The 19,001-nt window shown below is 44.7% G+C and overlaps 1 protein-coding gene across 12 annotated transcripts in view; it reads left to right on the top strand.

The window, feature by feature from the left end:
- The window catches only part of enpp2 (ectonucleotide pyrophosphatase/phosphodiesterase 2), a 148,872-nt gene that overhangs the window by 13,648 nt on the left and 116,223 nt on the right, over positions 1–19,001 (top strand). For 7 of the 12 annotated variants that reach the window (XR_009789032.1, XR_009789031.1, XR_009789030.1 and 4 more), the window contains exons 4-7: positions 2,531–2,656; positions 14,637–14,697; positions 14,806–14,903; positions 15,043–15,122. Coding sequence is in view for 9 of the 12 variants with exons in the window: in XM_061776868.1 (XP_061632852.1) it covers positions 2,531–2,656; positions 14,637–14,697; positions 14,806–14,903; positions 15,043–15,122 (365 nt within the window). In the remaining 3 variants the exon portion in view is untranslated. Of the gene's footprint in view, positions 1–2,527; positions 2,657–12,627; positions 12,729–13,981; positions 14,074–14,636; positions 14,698–14,805; positions 14,904–15,042; positions 15,123–19,001 lie in introns of those variants that run through there. The other 5 variants (XM_061776871.1, XM_061776869.1, XM_061776876.1 and 2 more) reach the window with 4 other exon arrangements.

Raw genomic sequence — 19,001 nt, 5'->3', positions numbered from 1 at the left:
ACTGATTAAAAAAGGTTTGTCTTCATTTCGCCTAAAGGTAAACTTGTAAAAAGTGACGTGGTGGGCTTTCCCGAGACATTAGTTTGATTTTAACAGTACAATTTAAAAATTACGATATACCGGAAGTCACGCAAACGTCGCTCCCGGTTTATTACTTTCTCCTAAATTAATGAAATTCTCATTTGCTACATATTGGCGCAACCCACGCAAGGAGATTTCAAGTTTTTGAATTCAGAACACACAAAAATACAATATATTTTCAATAAGAGCGACACATCGCCCGCCATCTTGTGTGCGGCATGTCTAAACGTAATCTGTGTTGAGCAGCATTTTGTACCGTAGTCACAGCGTTGTCGTGCTTGTAAACGTGAGAAAACTAAGATTAGCCTCTCAGTAAAACTGGAGTGTTAATTCTTTTTTGTGTGTGTGTGTGTGGGGTGGTCGGGGGGGGGGGACATGTGGCATCTGCGGGGGCCGCCATTTTGTCTGTCTGCTTTGTGTATGCATGATCCTGTCTGGGGCTTCACGCCCCTGGTAAGGTCACCCATGGCAAACAGGTCCTAGGCGAGGGACCAGACAAAGCACGGGTCACAGACCCCTTATGACGAAGACAAAATATGGACTCGGGTTTCCCTTGACAGGGGTCACCGGGGCCCCCCTCTGGAGCCAGGCCCGGAGGTGGGGCTCGACGGAGAGCGCCAGGCGGCCGGGCCTGCACCCGTGGGGCCCGGCCGGGCACAGTCCGAAATGGTAACGTGGGTCCCCCTTCCCGTGGGCTCACCACCTGTGGGAGGGGCCATAGGGGTCGGGTGCAGTGCGAGCTGGACCTTGGCGATCCGATCCCCGGCTACAGAAACTGGCTCTAGGGACGTGGAATGTCACCTCTCTGGCAGGGAAGGCGCCCGAGCTGGTGTGTGAGGTCGAGAAGTTCCGACTAGATATAGTCGGACTCGCCTCCACACACGGCTTGGGCTCTGGTCGCAGTCCTCTCGAGAGGGGTCGGACTCTCTTCCACTCTGGAGTTGCCCACGATGAGAGGCGCCGAGCAGGTGCGGGTATACTTATTGCTCCCCGGCTCGGCGCCCGTACGTTGGGAGAGGGTAGCCTCCCTCCGCCTTCTGCCGGGGGACTTCAATGCTCACGTGGGCAATGACAGTGGGCGTGATCGGGAGGGCCGTACGTTTGGGTTTCGGCCTGTGTTCCCTGACGAACTGTAACTTATGTAGCATTGCCTTCACACGAATCATCAGGACAATTACTCGTGTTCTCTGTGAACTATTCATAAATATCACATTGCAGAGTGGTGCCCCAAAATTGTGACTAAAATAGCTTTTAGTCTAACTTACTTTGCAAAGTTGTGTCTTCGAGCGGAAGTCGGCTGGGAATATCCATCTCTCGATCAAACGGTTCAATAATTTGACCTTGAATAACGTGATATTCACGACAATAGCAGGGGGCGAAGGACAGGACGGGCTTGGGATTGACCAATCACAATCGTTTTTGCATCTGCAAATTTGTGAAGAGTAACATTATATTTGAATTGAATGGAATCCTACTTAATATATGAAGCATAAAGTGGACATTGGTGGTGACAGTCATAATTTAGCCAAGCAGACGGTTCATTTGTGACACGTCCATGACCCCCCCCACTGTAACCTGATTGGCTCCTACGTCCTAGGAGCTTGATTTAGATTCCCATATAGTTTCTAGGCAGGACACGCCCCACTACAACATGATTGGCTTGCGGGAAGGGCCGGCTCCGCAGATGTCACGAGAACATCCATGTATCACATCTGGAAGCAGTAGGGCATTTTCGACAGGGATACAACAGCCATTCATACTGGAGCCAGTAATATTGTCCTGCCAAGAAACGCATCAGGCGTGCATCTCATTTACTTCCTGATTGATGACAACTTCCTCTCTAAACAGGAAATGGGGTCTGTTTAAAGGCGAGAAGCGATTTTACAGTAGAACTGCCACCAGAGGGCTCTGAAACAACGAAACAAAGAACCCTCAGCAGTATAATGACGATTAATTAACAGCATTTAAGTCACCTCCACGTGCCTCCATCTCCAGAAGAATCTTATCAAACAAAGAGATATTCAGCTTCTGTGTGAAGTTTGAGGCTGAACCCAAAATGCACTCTAACCTTTCCAGGTGAATTGAATTTGACCTTTCTTAAACTTTAGAACGCACAACTGCAACTGTTCAATGTTTCCGTTTTTTCCTGCTATCGTCTGACAAGCTAAATGTTTAAAATTCACATCAGGTGTTGATGATGTCATCCACGAATCGACCAAAACATTTCCAAGAAGACTCACCTCAATGCCTTTTTGGGACTCTTTCAGTCTCTCTGTGTCTTAACTACATGATATAGACCATTTGGCATTCTTTATAATTGACTGTGTGTGTGTGTGTGTTTTGAGGAGAGGTGCTGTGCCGTATCGCCTATCGATCACTGGCGTTGCATGTATCCAGGCAATACATTGGTATAAGCCGTTGGTGAGAGTTTCTTTTCCCCCGCAAGCAGACGGTGGCTACGGGTGCAGTAAAGATCGCTGTGGGGAGATTCGGAAGGAAAACCGTTCTTGTCACTGCTCAAATGACTGTCTCGCCCGAGGAGACTGCTGCACCAACTACAGGACACGCTGTAAAGGTAAACAATATGTCTATGTTGACATCAAAAGTCATGGAGCATTTTCAAGAGAATCATTCAATTCTTGGGGGCGCCGCTGAACCACAGTTTAGAAATTGCATCGTAAACATGTTCCATCTGTAATATTTTGCCAGGCTCGATGCGTGTGCCAAGTTTCATGAGTTATTGGGGATGTTTAGAGCGTCCAAGCGGCGTTGATTTCTTGGCGAACTGTGCCGCCAACGGTATGTCGGCATGGCAACATCATTAGACAAAATGAAAACCTTTGAATAAGTTTGAATCTTCGATATATTTAGACGAGACAGCCAAAATTTAAAGTCAATGTGTAGAAGTCCGTAAAAGTACGGTCAGAATTTGAAAGTCAATTAAGAATGGTGGACTTCCTGTTGGGTTGAGCTTCTGGCTCCAAGAGAACTTTTTGTAGGATTCCGGCTGTTACTTATGCCTCCCAATTTTGGTAGGCCAAGAGGAGACGCACAGCCGGAGCTGAATTTTTGGAAAATTGGAGGGGGCACGACTGAGCTCTAAACCTGTCAAATATTGAAGTGTTCGTGAGGCTTGATGTGTGCGTAAACTCAGTTCTGAGTTTGCATCCATGTTTCGATCCTCAAAACAGCATTGGCTTCTTGGCAAACAGCACGTTGCCACGGCATCAGCGTTTGTTAAACACAAACACTCGCAAAGCTTTTCTTGTGATATCGTGAAGGTCTTAAGAGTCTTCTCAGCAATATTACGGAGATCAGATTAACCTGCTCGCAAGTATGATACATGACATGTCCTTTTGGCCAGTAGGTGGTGCTATTAGTAAGATGAAATTATTATTTTCCGTAGATGCCTTTAAGTGCGGACTGTCATCAAGTGTGTGAAATTTTGAAAAGATAGGACCATCTGCAGTGACGCTCCAACAGCTTTTGATATCACGGTGACTCATTAAGGTTCGCCACGTCACAATTTGTTTTGCCAAAGCACGATCGATGTTTTTGAGGCTTAACGGACACAATTTCAGGTCGATCTGCTTAATGTGCTCGGCGCAGTCCATTCAATTTTGAAGGAAGACATTTGTTATCGCCACTAGGTGGCGTTAGATTTGATTTGATTGCAAAATATTGTCATCCAGATGTCTTCAGGCCGTGACGATTATGAAACGTGAAGTTTGGGATTTTTGGGAGCATGTACAGGGGAGTTAGGAAGCATGGCCAAGGAAATTTGATACGAAAAATTTGATGCCCTACCCCTGTCACATAGTATGGCAAAATGTACAGCTTGGAACAACTTTTAATGGCCAAGGTCTGGAGATGCTACACACCAAGCTTGAAGTCAATCGGATGAACGCTGTTGGACAAGTTCACCAAAGTAGGACCCCTGTGAATATGGAAAAAGGCTCCAAAAACGGCCAAAATTCCTTTTAATGAAAACACTTGCTGTTGACTTTTTTTGTACATCTCGGGGTGCCTACCAATTTTGGTAGCGGTGCGTGACACGTAGTGGCTTTTTTTTTTTTTTTTAAGAGGTTTTTTAGGGGGCGCTACAGAGCCACTTTTTAGTCATCCATAAAACAATTTTCAATGCTAAACTTTTTCATCAGGCTCGATGTGAGTGACAAGTTTGGTTCGAATGGGGTACGGTTAGCTTTGAGGCATAATAATCATAATAATAATGATAATAAACTCGAGGGCAGCGACACCCCTGGCCACGCTGGGCAACTGGCATGTTCATGTATTGGCACATCGCAGATCCATTGAATATAAATGCGCACCACACTTTTCAGATTGCTATTTGCCGAAAACCGCACATCATTACATTCCACGTAACGATTATTTGCAGCACCACCACCACCACCACCACCGACGGCTGATGCGGAAGCTGGCAGCGTAAAGCTCTATGCAAACATTGCCAATAAAAGAAACAGGGGGCTGCCAAAGCCCGCAATACTAAAGCACCGGAAATGGAGGGCGTTCCAAACCGTTAATGAATCTTCGCCCTCAGCAATACTATCTGTGCCTGGTTATAAAATGTTTAGAAACGACAGACAGGGTTCTAAGGGAGGAGGTGTTATGATTTATGCCAAGGACACTTTTAATTGTCATGAAATACATGTTACAGATGAGAATGGATTAGAATTTCTTGGACTAACTGTTTCTTTGTCACAGCAAATGTCTTTTATTCTTGTAGTTATTTATAGGCCTCCCTCATCAAATGCCGCTTTCTATGAAAAGCTGGAAATGTTACTGAAACAACTCAATCTTGCAAAAGAGGTGATAATAATGGGTGACCTAAATGTTAATTGGGAAGTTAACAAAGTTAGGAAAAAATTGAAAAGGGTTATGGATGATATGGATATGACTCAGGTTATTAATGGCCCTACGAGAATTACAAACTCCACCCGAACTCAGATTGATCTAGCCTTCACTAATAGGCCAGAAAGGATCTTGAAGCCATACAATATGCTCGCAGGATTGTCTGATCACAATCTTATAATGGTTTCAAGAAAATGAAATAAAAAGCGCTTCAAACCCTTGGCCACCACTGAATCCAATAGGATACCAAAACATGAACAACAACATTTCCAAGATTCCATCCAAGAAGTAAACTGGGATGTATTACTCGCTGGTAAAAATTTAGATGAGGATTGTTCTAAATTTGCCAACAAAATACAAGAAATGATTATACAATTTACACGGATAATTAAACTAAAAGCTAGAAAGAATGGCCTGCCTTGGTTAAACACATTTATTCTGAAACGGATGAAAGAACGCGATCATTCCTTGAAGTTGTCGGTCAAATCAGGATACAATAGACAGCACTTCATTTCACTGAGAAATAGGGTAGTGAAAGAAAGAAGAAAATCGAAAGCTGACTTTTTCATTACTGCTCTGAATAGTGCGAAGGGAAATTCAAAAATAACCTGGAATTATATTCAAAAACTATTGGGTGATACACAAAATAACAAAACAAAACTAATGCAAATTCAATGAAATGGAAACATCCTGACGGAACCTCAAGTGACGGCTGATGCTTTTAACAACGACTTCATTGAATCTGTGTCAGAAATCTCTTCTAAGTTTGCAGTAAAACAAAGGAAGGAATACCCTGCATTGTCTGCAACGCAGTTCTTTATTTACTATTACAAATATTACTGAGACCAAAGTTATCGATTGAATTCATTCACTCAAACCATCTAAGGCAAAGGATGTTTTTGGAATGGACACGAGCATGCTCAAAGATCTCGGTTCAACTCTCAATCATTCATCTTTCAATTTCATCTGGTCACTTTCCAAAGGCCTGGAAATCTGCTATTGTTACCCCCGTCTTTAAATCCGGTGACTCAACTTCTCTGAATAACTACCGACCTATAAGCATTCTTCCGGCCATTTGCAAAGTTGCAGAAAAATGGGTGTCAGAGCAGATTGTCCATTATTTAAACAGCAGCTCCCCCTCTCTCCACGCCATGCAGTTTGGTTTCAGATCCAAGCATTCCACTGAAATGGCTACATGCCTCTTCATTGAGAAAATAAAATCTTCTCTCGACAAGGGTGGAGTTGTAGGGGCGGTGTTCTTGGACCTCAGGAAAGCTTTCGATACAGTAAATCACTCTGTTCTTCTTACCAAGCTCTCAAAATTGAACTTCTCTCGCAAAGCTGTGAGCTGGATTGAATCATATCTGCATGAGCGAACACAATCTGTATCAGTTAACAACTGCAGAGCAGAGTCTCTTAGGCTAACCTCTGGAGTCCCTCAGGGATCAATATTGGGCCCCCTTTTATTTAGTCTTTATATCAACGATTTGCCCACTGTTTGCTCTGAAGCAGAGTGCGTAATGTATGCAGACGACACAGTTTTCTTTGTTCATGGTCGCTCCAAAGATACTGTTGCTGCTAAACTCACTAATACGATGTCCTGTGTCACAACTTGGTTGCAGGAGTGCTGTCTACAGCTAAACGTTTCTAAAACTGGAGGCATGTATTTCACTAAAACAAATAGAGTATCACCTGACCCCGACATACTTGTTAATGGAGAAAAAATGCAAATTGTCAGCCAATACAAATATCTTGGCTTAATAATAGATTCACAGCTTTCCTTTAAAGCCCATATTGACAAATTGTGTAAAAATATCAAATTAAACCTCGCAAATTTTCGTGCAATTCGGAATGAAATGTCAACTGAAGCTGCAAAAATTGACCTGCATTCGATGATTCTTAGTCACTTTAACTATTGCATAACCAGTTGGTCCCAGGCTGGTCAGAATGCAAAAAAAAAAACCATTGGAAGTTTTGTACAAACAAGTCATTAAAGTGATGGATAAAAAACCAAGGCACTATCATCACTGTGCAATTAAAAAAAAAATACAGTCTTTTAAACTGGGACCGTCTTCACATATTTGCAGATTTCAATTTGATTTCTAAAGTACTGCATGATTTGGCCTCAGCTCCTCTGGCTGAGTTCATCAGCCAAAGAAACGGCTCTGAGCGTGTCACTCGAGGCTCTGTCGGAGGCGAGCGTCTCATTCCTCTGCGCAGGAGCACTTTCACTAAGTCAGCCCGGTGAGTGGAAGGAGGTTCAACTGCTTACAACATACAAGACAAGGCCTTCACAAAAAAACGCAAAATGTGGCTAGTTAACACCTATAGCTGCCGACACTAAAAGACAAGTATGTTATGTTGTCTTTTTGTTATGATCCAAAAAATGATGGTTTGATTCTCTCTTAATAGTATAGTTTGATGATGTATCCTGTATTCTATTGTCTTGTAGATGTATTTGACTGCTTTTTGACATCATGGCCAGGGGACTACAGATGAAAACTAGCCTTCTGGCTAATTCGGGCTTTTTTAACCATGTGTACTTCATGTGTTTTATGAAATTGCATTGTCCCCTTTCAAAAATAAACTGATAAACTGATAAACACAACAGCGTGACAATAGGGCAAGCGTTGAATACATTTTTATCTTCAACATGTTGAGATGATACAGCCGAAGTTTGAAATTGATCTTATAAAATCTGTACTTTGTAAAAATATGACGACTGTAAAAGGGGGGGGAAAAATTGGTCAGAACTTATTGTCGGGTTGAAGGTATGACTCGAAGAAACCTTTTAGTTGGTCTTGGGCTACGACATTCACCTCCCAATTTGGGTAGATCTCGTTGAAATGTACAGCTGGGGCTGCTTTGTGGAAATTTGGTAGTGGGCGCTACTGAGCCATTTTGGAATAATTGCACACCATACCGATAAAATATTGAATTGTTTGCCAGGCGTGCAAAATGACATGAGTTTGTATGCATGTTTCGACCCTCAAAACAGCGTTGTTTTCTCGGCGAACATGTCACCGTTATAAGAAACGAAAGGACTTTGAGAACTTTTCATCTTCAATATGTTTAGATTTAACATCCAAAGTTGAAAGTTGATCGGATTGAATCTGTAGGAGGAGGAGTTCAAATGTGATAGGCCGCAAAAGGCCAAAAATAAGTCCATCCATCCATTTTGTGAGCCGCTTCTCCTCACGCGGGTCGCGGGCGTGCTGGAGCCTATCCCAGCTGTCATCGGGCAGGAGGCGGGGTTACACCCTGAACCGGTTGCCAGCCAATCGCAGGGCACACATACAAACAAACAAACAACCATTCGCACTCGCATTCACACCTACGGGCAATTTAGAGTCTCCAATGAATGCATGTTTTGGGGATGTGGGAGGAAAGCGGAGTGCCCGGAGAAAAGCCACGCAGGCACGGGGAGAACATGCGAACTCCACACAGGCGGGGCCGGGGATTGGAACCCCGGTCCTCAGAACTGTGAGGCTGACGCTTTAACCAACGCTACAGAGACATGTTTTATTCATCACATAAAACTTTAAAATAGAAAATGTTTTGCCAGGCCCAATGTGCATGCAAAGTTTGTTTCAAATTGGCTTGTTTAGGCCATGAAATCGTGTGATGGTTCCATAATGATAATAATAAAGAACAAAGAGTAGGAGACCTGCAGGAGTCGCAACAACTTGAGCCGCATATAGCTATGGAGGGCGCTCGCAAGCCCAGGCACGTTGCGGATCCACTGAACAGACCGCACATTGATCGTCATGGAAAGTGGTTCATCATTTTCATGATTCCACTTCACTTCAATGGCTGCATGTGCAGCACAACATAACTGCGTGGCCAACAGCATCTCTCCACGCCAACAGGGCTAAATTCGAAGAAAAACTCCAGAACCGGAGCCTATCCCAGCTATCTTCGGGCGAGAGGCCGGCCGGGTACACCCCGAACTGGTCGCCGGCCAATCGCAGGGCACATGGAAACAATCAATCATTCAATTTAGAGTCTTCAAGTAACCTAGCGTGCATGTTTTCGGGATGTGGGAGGAAACCGCAGTGCCTGGAGAAAACCCACGCGGGCACGGGGAGAAAACATGGAAACTCCACACAGGATTCTAACCCGCGTCTTCAGAACTGCGAGGCGGACGTGCCAACCGGTCGTCCGCCGCGCCGCCACTTTTAATAACTTATCATCATCGATATCTTTAGACGAGATACCCGAAGTTTGAAGTCGATCACATATAATCTCAAGGAAGAGTTCTTCAAAATGAGACGGCTGTAAAAGGGGAAAAATAGGTCAGAATAGGAAAGTCAATTCAAACGGTGGACCTTGTTCCGTTGCTCACGGGCTCTTCCATATGCCTCCCAATCTTGGTAGACCGAGGTGACGCGTACAGGCCGGGGGCTGCTTCGTTGAAAATTGGTCGGGGCCCTGCTGAGCCAGTTTAGAAAAATTGCAACAACAACAAAAAAAGAGTTCGATATTCAATTGTTTGCCAGGCTTGTCAAAACAGCGTCGGTTTCTTTCATTCAAGAGTTCATTTCCTTGTGCCAGTAGGTGGCGCTATTAGTACGATTACATTCTTTTTTTCCCATAGATGCCTTCAAGTGTGGACTGTCATCAAGTGTGTGAAAGTCTGAAAAGTTAGGACCATCTGGAGTCAAATTGGAACAGCTTTTGATGTCATCGTCAAAATTCGCCACGTCCGCGCCTTCTGTGGAACATCACTTTCTTTTCTTTCGATAGACGTGGCATGATCAAAGTCTCAGGCTTAAACGACAACATTTCAGGTGGTTGTCAACATGCTGAGTGCAGTACATTCAAATGTAGATGATGACATGTTTGTCACCACTAGGTGGTGCTATATGTATAACAAAAACGGCAAGAACTTTTGATGCGTGTGCCACGTTTGCCAGTAGGTTGCGCTACGACTGTGAGTCAATAATTGTTTGGCGATGTCTTCTGGAATGGACGCTGATCAAATGTGTGACTTTTTGAAAACATGTCAGCATCTGTGGTCCAGTTAAAACAGCTGCCGTTGTCGTGTCGCAACAGCATTACGTGGAATAAAAAGCTTTGAATCATTTTTGAATCATCGACATCTTTAGAAGTTTGAAGTCAATCGGATCAAATCTTTAGGAGGAGAGTACGTGATGATGATGATGGCCGTAAAAGGCGAAAAATAGGTCAAAGTTCAAAGTCAATTAAAAATGGTGGACAACCCTATCCGGCTCCAAGAGACTTATGTGGGTCCGGTTGGCTGTTGCATGTGCTTTCCAGTCTTTGTAGACCGACGTGAAAGGCACAGCCAGGGCTCGCTTCGTTGGCATTTTGTTTTCTGAGTTTGCGTGCATATTTCGACCCTCAAAACAGCGTTGGTTTCTTGGCCAACAGCACGTTGCCACGGCGACAGCGTTTGTCAAAACCTCCCAAACCTTGTGTCGAAACCTAACATGACGAAGGCCTTAACAGTCTTCTGTCCAAATATGAGGTGGATCGGATTAACCTGCGAGCAGGAGAACAACAAAGTGTAAAACGTCATTTTCTTGTGCGAACAGGTGGTGCTATTTGTACCAACCTTTTTCCGTAGATGCCTTAACACGAGAAAACCCAGAGTTTTCTCGCTCCTGCTAGCCTGTCAAAAGGCTTAAAATGAGCAATTCAACGGCCGCCCTCCTTTTGTGATGCAAGACTTTGGCCCACAGTGGATTCAGCACGCAGGTCGCAAGCTGTTTTCCTTATTTAAATTGGGGAAGACGAGCGATCCGATCAGAGCAAAGCTCATTTACGTATCGCGTAATAACGAGAAGTCCGAACATCTCAAATGTCCGGTTGAAAACGCCAACTGGAACAGCTTGAAAGGACATTTTAGGCATTTCCAAAATGATTTTGCAAAGGACATCAAATACGATCCAAATGAAATGAAACAAACTGATGCAAGGCAACCGTCTCTTTACGAATTAGACAAACACGATTGCCTGCCTGAAAATTCAGCGGAGAAGAATTGCAATTCCCGCCCCAACGGTCAACTTTTCTCTTTGCAGTCTTTGCAGTCACCGTGGGAAAATGAATGAATGCAGAGCCGGATACATCAGAATGGGGCTTTTTCGTGTGGTGAAAGCAGGAATCGCACCTTGAAAGTTTTCGGATCGAAAATAAGCCATTTTAGGACTCGAGGTGCTTAGCTGGCTCAGTGTTAGCGTCTGCTCCGTGCTCCTTGTGAGCATTTGTATTTGGTATTTGTGCGTTTGACTGTTTTGTCCAACTTTGGATAAGACACACAAAGTTAGAAGTGGATTGGATGAAACCCGTAGAGGGAGTGAGTTGAACTATGACCTCTATGGAAGGCAAAAAAGAGGTCAAAACAAAACAAAGGTGGGCTTCCGGTTGGACTTAGAGTAAGGCTCCGAGAGACTTTTTTGTAGGTGTTGGGCTGTTACATATGCCTCCCAATTTTGGTGGACCGAGGTGAAACGTAGAGCCAGGGCTGCTCCTTTGAAATTTTGTCGGGGTCGCTACTGAGCCATCTTTCAAACCTGGAATATATTGAAAGGTTTGCCGCATTTGATATGTGTGCAAAGTTTCCGGAGTTTGCATTGCATGCATGTTTAGACCCTCAAAACAGTGGTGGGTTCTGGGCAAACAGCGTTTGTTGAATACTCACAAACTTTGCATTGTGTCAACATGAAGGTCTTCTGAGCAAATATCAAGTAGATGGCATTAAGCTGCTCGCAGGAGAACAACAAAGTATGAAATGTCAATCATCAAGTGTGCAAAATGAATGGTCTTCTCTTGGATGGCAGCAAGTACATACAGTCATTCACGTGTCCACTTTTTCTGACATTTTTGTTTGTTGCTGTGCCGTGAAATGTTTCAATTGTAAAATATGTTCCTTGGCTCCATAAAGTTTGGAAATCACTGCTCCAGTCAGATCAGTCAGGTCAAACCAACATGACAACATGACAGAAATAATGGCTGCTAACTTACTGTCCTTAAGCTACTTTCTTGTAATTCAATTACTTCACACTTCGACAGAACACCTGCATGTTCGCTTACAACCGTTAGTGCTAGCACTAGCTTGCTAGGCTACATAACGTTTTGTTGCCTGCTTGCGAGCCGTATCGTATTCAAAGTACGAGAACGTCCCTCAAGCGAGCCTTAAACCAATGTCCTCTCCTGTCCTGAGCACCGGTGACCACCAACGCACGTTTTGCCCATTTTGTTCTTACAAACACACGGCGCGATCCATTATTGTTGTCGTCGCCATGGTAACGAGTGTACCCGGTCGCGTTTGAGTTGACAAGATGAAGCCCAGTGATGGTAAAAAACGGGATGCGGTGGAATCGGAATACAAGATTTGATTGCAGTAGTCTGACATAGTGCAGTTGTGAAAGAGCAAATTTGTCTTGTAGTCTGATCCGGGCATTACACGGCTGACATGGTTTTTTTTAAATAACTTTATCGGTGGTCAGATATTTACAGTACTACGTCAAAAAACACGCGACAAGGCTAAAAATTAACTACTGTATTTTCACGAGCATAAGGCGCCCTTAAAAGTCTTCCATTTTCTCCAAAATGGACTTAGAATACCTTATGTGTGCACCGAGTTCCAACATCTAGAAATGTTGTTTAGTGATGAGCGCTCCGCTTGACTTTTTTTTTTTTTTTTTTAAGCATTTCCTGCCGACACGCTTCTTACACAGAGGAAAAGCGGATGTGGCTGAAGACAGGGGAGGGGTGCGTGAAGTAAGATGCTAAAGCCACACCCCCAGTAGGTATATAGCTTTTTTGGTTTTGTTTTGTTTAGTTTTTTATTTGAATTTGAATTTTTTTTTTTACCGCTTGACTGACTGGGAGCATTTCCGGGGTGTGCATTGTGCAAAACAACATCGGTTTGGCTAAGGACCCCCGAAAACGCACAAAGCACAGTTGAAACTGCAAGTTATCAGTTATGCGGAGGAACATGGGAATCGAGCAGCCGCGAGAGAATTCAAGATCAACGAATCCACGGTTCGCAAGTGGAGGAAGCAGGAAAACGAGCTTCGCCAAGTCAAGAAGACGAAGCTGAGAAAAAAAAGAAAAACACAACACGGAAACAAGGCGAGGTGGCCCGAGTTGGAAGACCAACTGTTGGAAGACCAACTCGAGCAATGGATCAATGAGCAAAGAACAGCCGGGAGAAGCGTCTCTACCGTCACCGTTCGACTGAGTGCAATAACTCGGGGCCTGCCATCATTGGCAATGGACAGCCTTGTCAACGGGGCGTTCAAAGTCAAGTTGCCAGCGGCGTGGGAGCCATGGATTATTACACGGAATGAAAAGCTTGTATAAATTATTATCTTCAATATCTTGAGATGAGACACCCAAAGTTTGAAGTCGATCGGATTAAATGTGTAGGAGGACTTTGTTCAAATGTGACCTCAGTAAAAGGGGAAAAATTCGGTAAAAATTGAAAGTAAATGGAAAAATGCCGGACTTTCTGATGAGTTTAGGGAATGGCTACAAGAGACTGGGGCTGTTACAGATGCCTCCCAATTTCGGTAGACCCAACTGAAATGTACAGCCGGGGCTGTGTTTGTTTGTAGGGGGCGCTACTGAGCCATTTTTTAAAAAGTGCACAACAAAACTGTCAAATATTCAAATGTTTTCCAGGCTTTATGTGTGTGGCAGGTTTTACGAGTTTGCATCAAAACAGTGTTGATTTCTTGGCGAACAGCACATTGGGCCGCCGTGGCCCAATGGTTAAGATCATCGCCTGCCACCGTGGGGGACCTAGGTTCAAAACCCCGACTGGACCATCCGCCAACATCCCCCGGACTCACGGCTGATACGCCGAAATGCTCCCCGGGCGCTTCAGCTGCCCCCTGCTCCAGTGTGTTCCACTAACATGTGTATGTGTTCACTGTGATGGGTTAAACGCAGAGAACAAATTTCGTGTGCATGCATGTTCATGACAATAAAAGATGATTCTTCTTCTTCTTCTTCTTCTTCTGCCTTGGCAACAACTTTGTATTGTGACATCATGAAGGCCTTAACAGGCTTCTGAGCAAATATTAGGGAGCTCGGATAAACCTACGAGCAGGAGAACAACAACGTATGAAACCTCATTTCCTTGTTCCAGTAAGTAATGCTATTAGTAAGATTCTAAATATTTCCATCGATACCTTTTTAGTGCGGAAGTGTGTGAAATTTAGAAAAGATAAGACCATCTGGAGTGAACTTACAACAGCTTTTCATGTTATGGAAAATAATACAAATTTGCCATAATTTGTTTGCCTTACCAATCAGGATCAACATTTCAAGTGGCTCTGCTCAACGCAGTACATTCAAATGTGGAGAAAGACATTTGTCGATGATACTAGGTGGCGCTATACTTCTAACAAAATAGGACCCTCGCAGCGGTTGCTGCTCGGGCCCTAATAATAATCATGAAAAAGAATAATCCCTACGATTCCAATAATTCCTACGAGTACAATAGGATCCTTGCAGCGGTCCTAATGAAAGTTCGTTCTTACGATTACAATAGGACTCTTTCAGCGCTCTTTGCTTTTTAGAGTTGACATTTACCCATTCACCAGATTTACTAAAATTGTACTGCTTGCCACATATTGCTCAATTGGAGTGTGTTAGTCAATATGAGAAAACATAATATCGAACCTTTTGTGTCGCTCTTTTTTCTTCAGGAGATAGTTCATGGCTCCAGGATGAATGCGACGATATGAAGACCGTTGAATGCCCTGCAGGGTAGGTTCTTTTAAGCGCCTCATTCAGTTACATTATATCAACTATATGTGGTTTTCTTGAACGTTATGTCCATATGGCATCTAATAAATGTTTTTACTGTGCTCGTAGATTTGTGCGCTCACCGCTCATCATTCTTTCGGTGGATGGTTTCCGAGCTTCTTACATGAAGAGAGGGAATACTGTCATACCTAACATTGAGAAGCTGAGTAAGGCAAGGGTGGGGTGCATTCTTTGGATCACTTTGGTCCAGGAAAAGACAAAAACTATTTTTCATATTTTTCTGTCAATCACGATTGATATCCTGTGAATTATTTATTATTATTATTATTGCTCTTCCTTTCCCAGGAACATGTGGAACCCATGCACCATTTATGCGACCTATGTACCCGACCAAAACCTTCCCCAACCTCTACTCACTGGCTACGGTACATGTCATTTCTTTCAAGTCCACTTCGACACAACCTCTTGTTATATAACGCTGGCAATGACCCCCAACGTCCACAGGAACATTGCTAATCCTGATTGGCCGGGGTCCATCTGGAGAGGCCAAGGCTGTCAACCACACATCACCACATACTTAGAGTAGTCCTTTCAACTGCTAATTCAATGCAGGAACGCAGGGGGTTGAAGTCAGTGACGTGTGGTGAGGTTTAGTCGATTTTCCGACGCAACAACAGAGTTCAAAATGCACGGCAAAACATTTGTCAAGAATAGCAGCGCCGGAAAAAATTCATACACAGAAAATGATGCAGGTATTGCTGCACGCGATAAATATAATTTCAAAACTGTACTTTTGAGTTGAGGCACATATTGGTCTGTCAATAATAATATATATGTATCAGCATGGGCAGCACAGTCGATGACTTGTCAACACTTCTGCCTCACAGTTTTGAGGACCCGGGTTCAAATCCGGCCTCGCCTGTGCGGAGTTTGTTGTTCTCCCCGTCCAGGGCAGGGAAGCCACCAGCCGCCTCCTCATGCTTACTCTGGGTTCTAGTTCTGTAGCTTCACACTCGGTAGAATTTAGGATACTTGCGGGTGAGATGACGTGGCGTTAAGGGGTATTTTTCGAAACAGGCTTTCAGAGCTCCCTCGAAGAGCTTATCTCCTTAGCCGTTCGTTTGGACAACTGGCTATGTGCAAGAGCACGAGAGAAGGGGCTAAGGGCACGTAAAATCACATGCTCCGTGAGCATTGCGTCTTGCCCGCCTTCTGAACCTCAGATCGCCTCCTCGTCACCCCCCATTGCACCAGATGAACCGTGCAACTCGGCAACACCAGGTTAGACCCCCAGGAACGTCAGCGCCGTGTCACCCAGCGTTTATTGCTGTAAATCAGGCCATTTCATATCCACATGCCTGCCCTTGAGACTAAAAGGCCAGGATCACCACGACACGAGCGCCGTGGTGAGCCAAACCGCCACGTCCCCAAGCTCTCCCTCCCGTATGACCGTTCCTGCATGTATTCCCGGCTCCGTTCAGAACACACCCGTTATTGCCCTCATTGACTCCAGTGCGGATGATCATTTTATTCACGAGGGATTGGCACATCAGCTCCGACTCCCTCTCGAACCACTCCAGTCACCCAAAAAAGTCACTGCCCTGGATGGGCAACTCTTCTACCCTGTCACCCACCAAACAGCTCCGTTCACATGACTCATCTCAGGAAACCACCGTGAGGACAATTCATTATTCATTGTAACTTCCCTTGAGTTATTAAGCATTTCCTGTTTTGTGGCAAAGGAAATTTGATAGGCAAAATGTGATGCCCCACCCCCATCATATACAACGTAGTATGGCAAAATGAAAAGTTTTTCACAATTTTAAATGTCCGAGGTCTGGAGATGCTACACACCGGTCAATCAGATGAAAGCTGTAGAACAAGTTCACGAAAGGATGTGGAAAAATTGTCAAAAAAGGGCCAACATTTTATTTTCAAAACAATCATAGCTCACTTCCTGTACATTTTAGGATAAGGCTTCTGCTGACTTTTTTGTCAGGAGCTAATGTTCTTTACATTTGTAGGGGCGCTACAGAGCCATTTTTAATGATCGCATATAACAACTTTAGTGTATACATTTTTTCAAAAAGGCTCGATGTGCGTGCAAACTTTGATTCGAATCGGGACATGTTTAGGCCCTCAAAAATGTGATTGATTGAAAGAATAATAATAAGAAAAAGCTTACAATATCCAAGCAGTCGTCAACTGGCACACTCCCACCGCCCACAAAGAACTACAACACTTCCTGGGATTCGCCAACTTCTATCGCCGCTTCATCTGCAATTACAGTCAAGTCGCAACGCCTCTTACCAGCCTCACCTCCACCAACTAAGAGCGCAGGTGGAGACAGGCTTGAGTAGTCACAGATGGAAAGTTGGATGAGTCTTCAGAGATTGCAGAAGTTTGAGTTGAATTGACGTGGGATTGAGGATTTTAGTGATGCGAAACGGACCAATAAAGCGTGGAGTGAGTTTGCGGGATTCAGTCTGGAGTGGGAGGTCCCGGGAGGAAAGCCAATCGGTCTGACCCACCTTGTACTCAGGCGTAGGGGAACGACGAAGTAATAACGGAGGTTGTAAACCGTAACAGGCCATGAATGGAGACCGACTGGTGGCGGAGCTGGTGAGGGAGTTGTGGGCATATTCAATCCATGGAAGGAATGAGCTCCAGGAGGTGGGTTTGCGTGCGGCAACGCAGCGAAGAGCTGACTCCAGAGACTCATTCGCCCGCTCCGTCGGGGATGAGATCCTGCCCCAAGTGGAGGAGTTCAAGTATCTTGGGGTCTTGGTCACGAGTGAGGGAAGAATGGAACGGGAGATCGACAGCGTCTGCAGTGATGCGGACTTTGTATCGATCCGTTGCGGTAAAGAAGGAGCTAAGCCAAAAGGCGAAGCTCTCGATTTACCGGTCGATCTACGTTCCTACCCTCACCTATGGTCACGAGCTGTGAGTCGTGACCGAAAGAACAAGATCCCGGATACAGGCGGGCGACCGAAATGAGTTTCCTCCGCAGGGTGTCCGGGCTCTCCCTTAGAGAGAGGGTGAGAAGCTCGGTCACCCGGGAGGATCTCAGAGTAGAGCCGCTGCTCGTTCACATCGAGAGGAGCCAGATGAGGTGGCTGGGGCATCTGATTCGGATGCCTCCCGGACGCATCCCCGGTGAGGTATTCCGGGCACGTCCCACCGGGAGGAGACGCCGGGGACGACCCAGGACACGCCGGAGAGACTACATCCTTCGGCTGGCCTGGGAACGCCTCGGGATCCCCCCGGAAGAGATGGATGAAGTGGCTGGGGAGAGGGAAGTCTGGGCGTCCCTGCTAAAGCTACTGCCCCCGCGACCCGACCTCGGATAAGCGGTAGAAGATGGATGGATGGATGGATGGATTAAGAATTCAGACCTTCAATATTTACTAAGACAAATAGATAAATCTAGTTAAACACAAGACTGTGACTATATAGTAGTTAAGCTAAATATAAACAAAATCATCATTTCTGCTACCTTCCGTGGTACTTTCTGTTGGTTGTCCCAATCTCTAAACCCTATATTTCAATCCATGAAATACTTAAAATCATTTTGTCATTTTTTCCAGTGGTGTGTTTTAAAATATATATTTGGTTTAATTTAAACAGAATGAAAAATATTTAGATTCATTTTGAAGTTGTTTTTTTAAATTACAAAACATGCTTTAAAAAATGCTGTCCCACACTTTCATGTCACAACCGTAACACGAGTCGTTTTACCACATGGGCGGAGCCTGGTTTTAGCCACACACCTGAATTTCTGACCAGGAAGTGACACTGCATCCCTGTCCCTCATGGCTGCATGGTGAATGATTACCGCTCATCATTCACCATTCACCATGTACCGGAAATGTGTTCCAAAGTCTGAAAATCAGCATGGTACATTAATAGGTCTAGGTTCAAAACCCCGACGGGACCATCCGCCAACATCCTGCGGACTCACGGCTGTGGTGTCCTTGAGCAAGACACCGATACCCCGAAATGCTCCCCGGGCGCTTCAGCTGCCCCCTGCTCCAGTGTGTTCCACTAACATGTGTATGTGTTCACTGTGATGGGTTCAATGCAGAGAACAAATTTCGTGTGCGTGCATGCATGCATGTTCATGACAATAAAAGATGATGATTCTTCTTCTTCTTCTTCTTCTTAATAATTGTCACAACCGTACACATATTATCTTCAAGTAACTCCAGCACGCCTGCGACCCTAGTCAGTGTGAGCCCTGGGCTTGTTCCTTATGTCCAGTCTGCTCTGTAATTATGTCTTCGTTACTGTCATCGCAGAAA

The sequence above is a fragment of the Phyllopteryx taeniolatus genome, chromosome 6 (assembly GCF_024500385.1).
Source record: "Phyllopteryx taeniolatus isolate TA_2022b chromosome 6, UOR_Ptae_1.2, whole genome shotgun sequence".
In the NCBI taxonomy this organism is placed as follows: Eukaryota; Metazoa; Chordata; class Actinopteri; order Syngnathiformes; family Syngnathidae; genus Phyllopteryx; species Phyllopteryx taeniolatus.
Note: the sequence above shows the minus strand (reverse complement) of the source record. Positions and strands in the feature narration are given on the sequence as shown.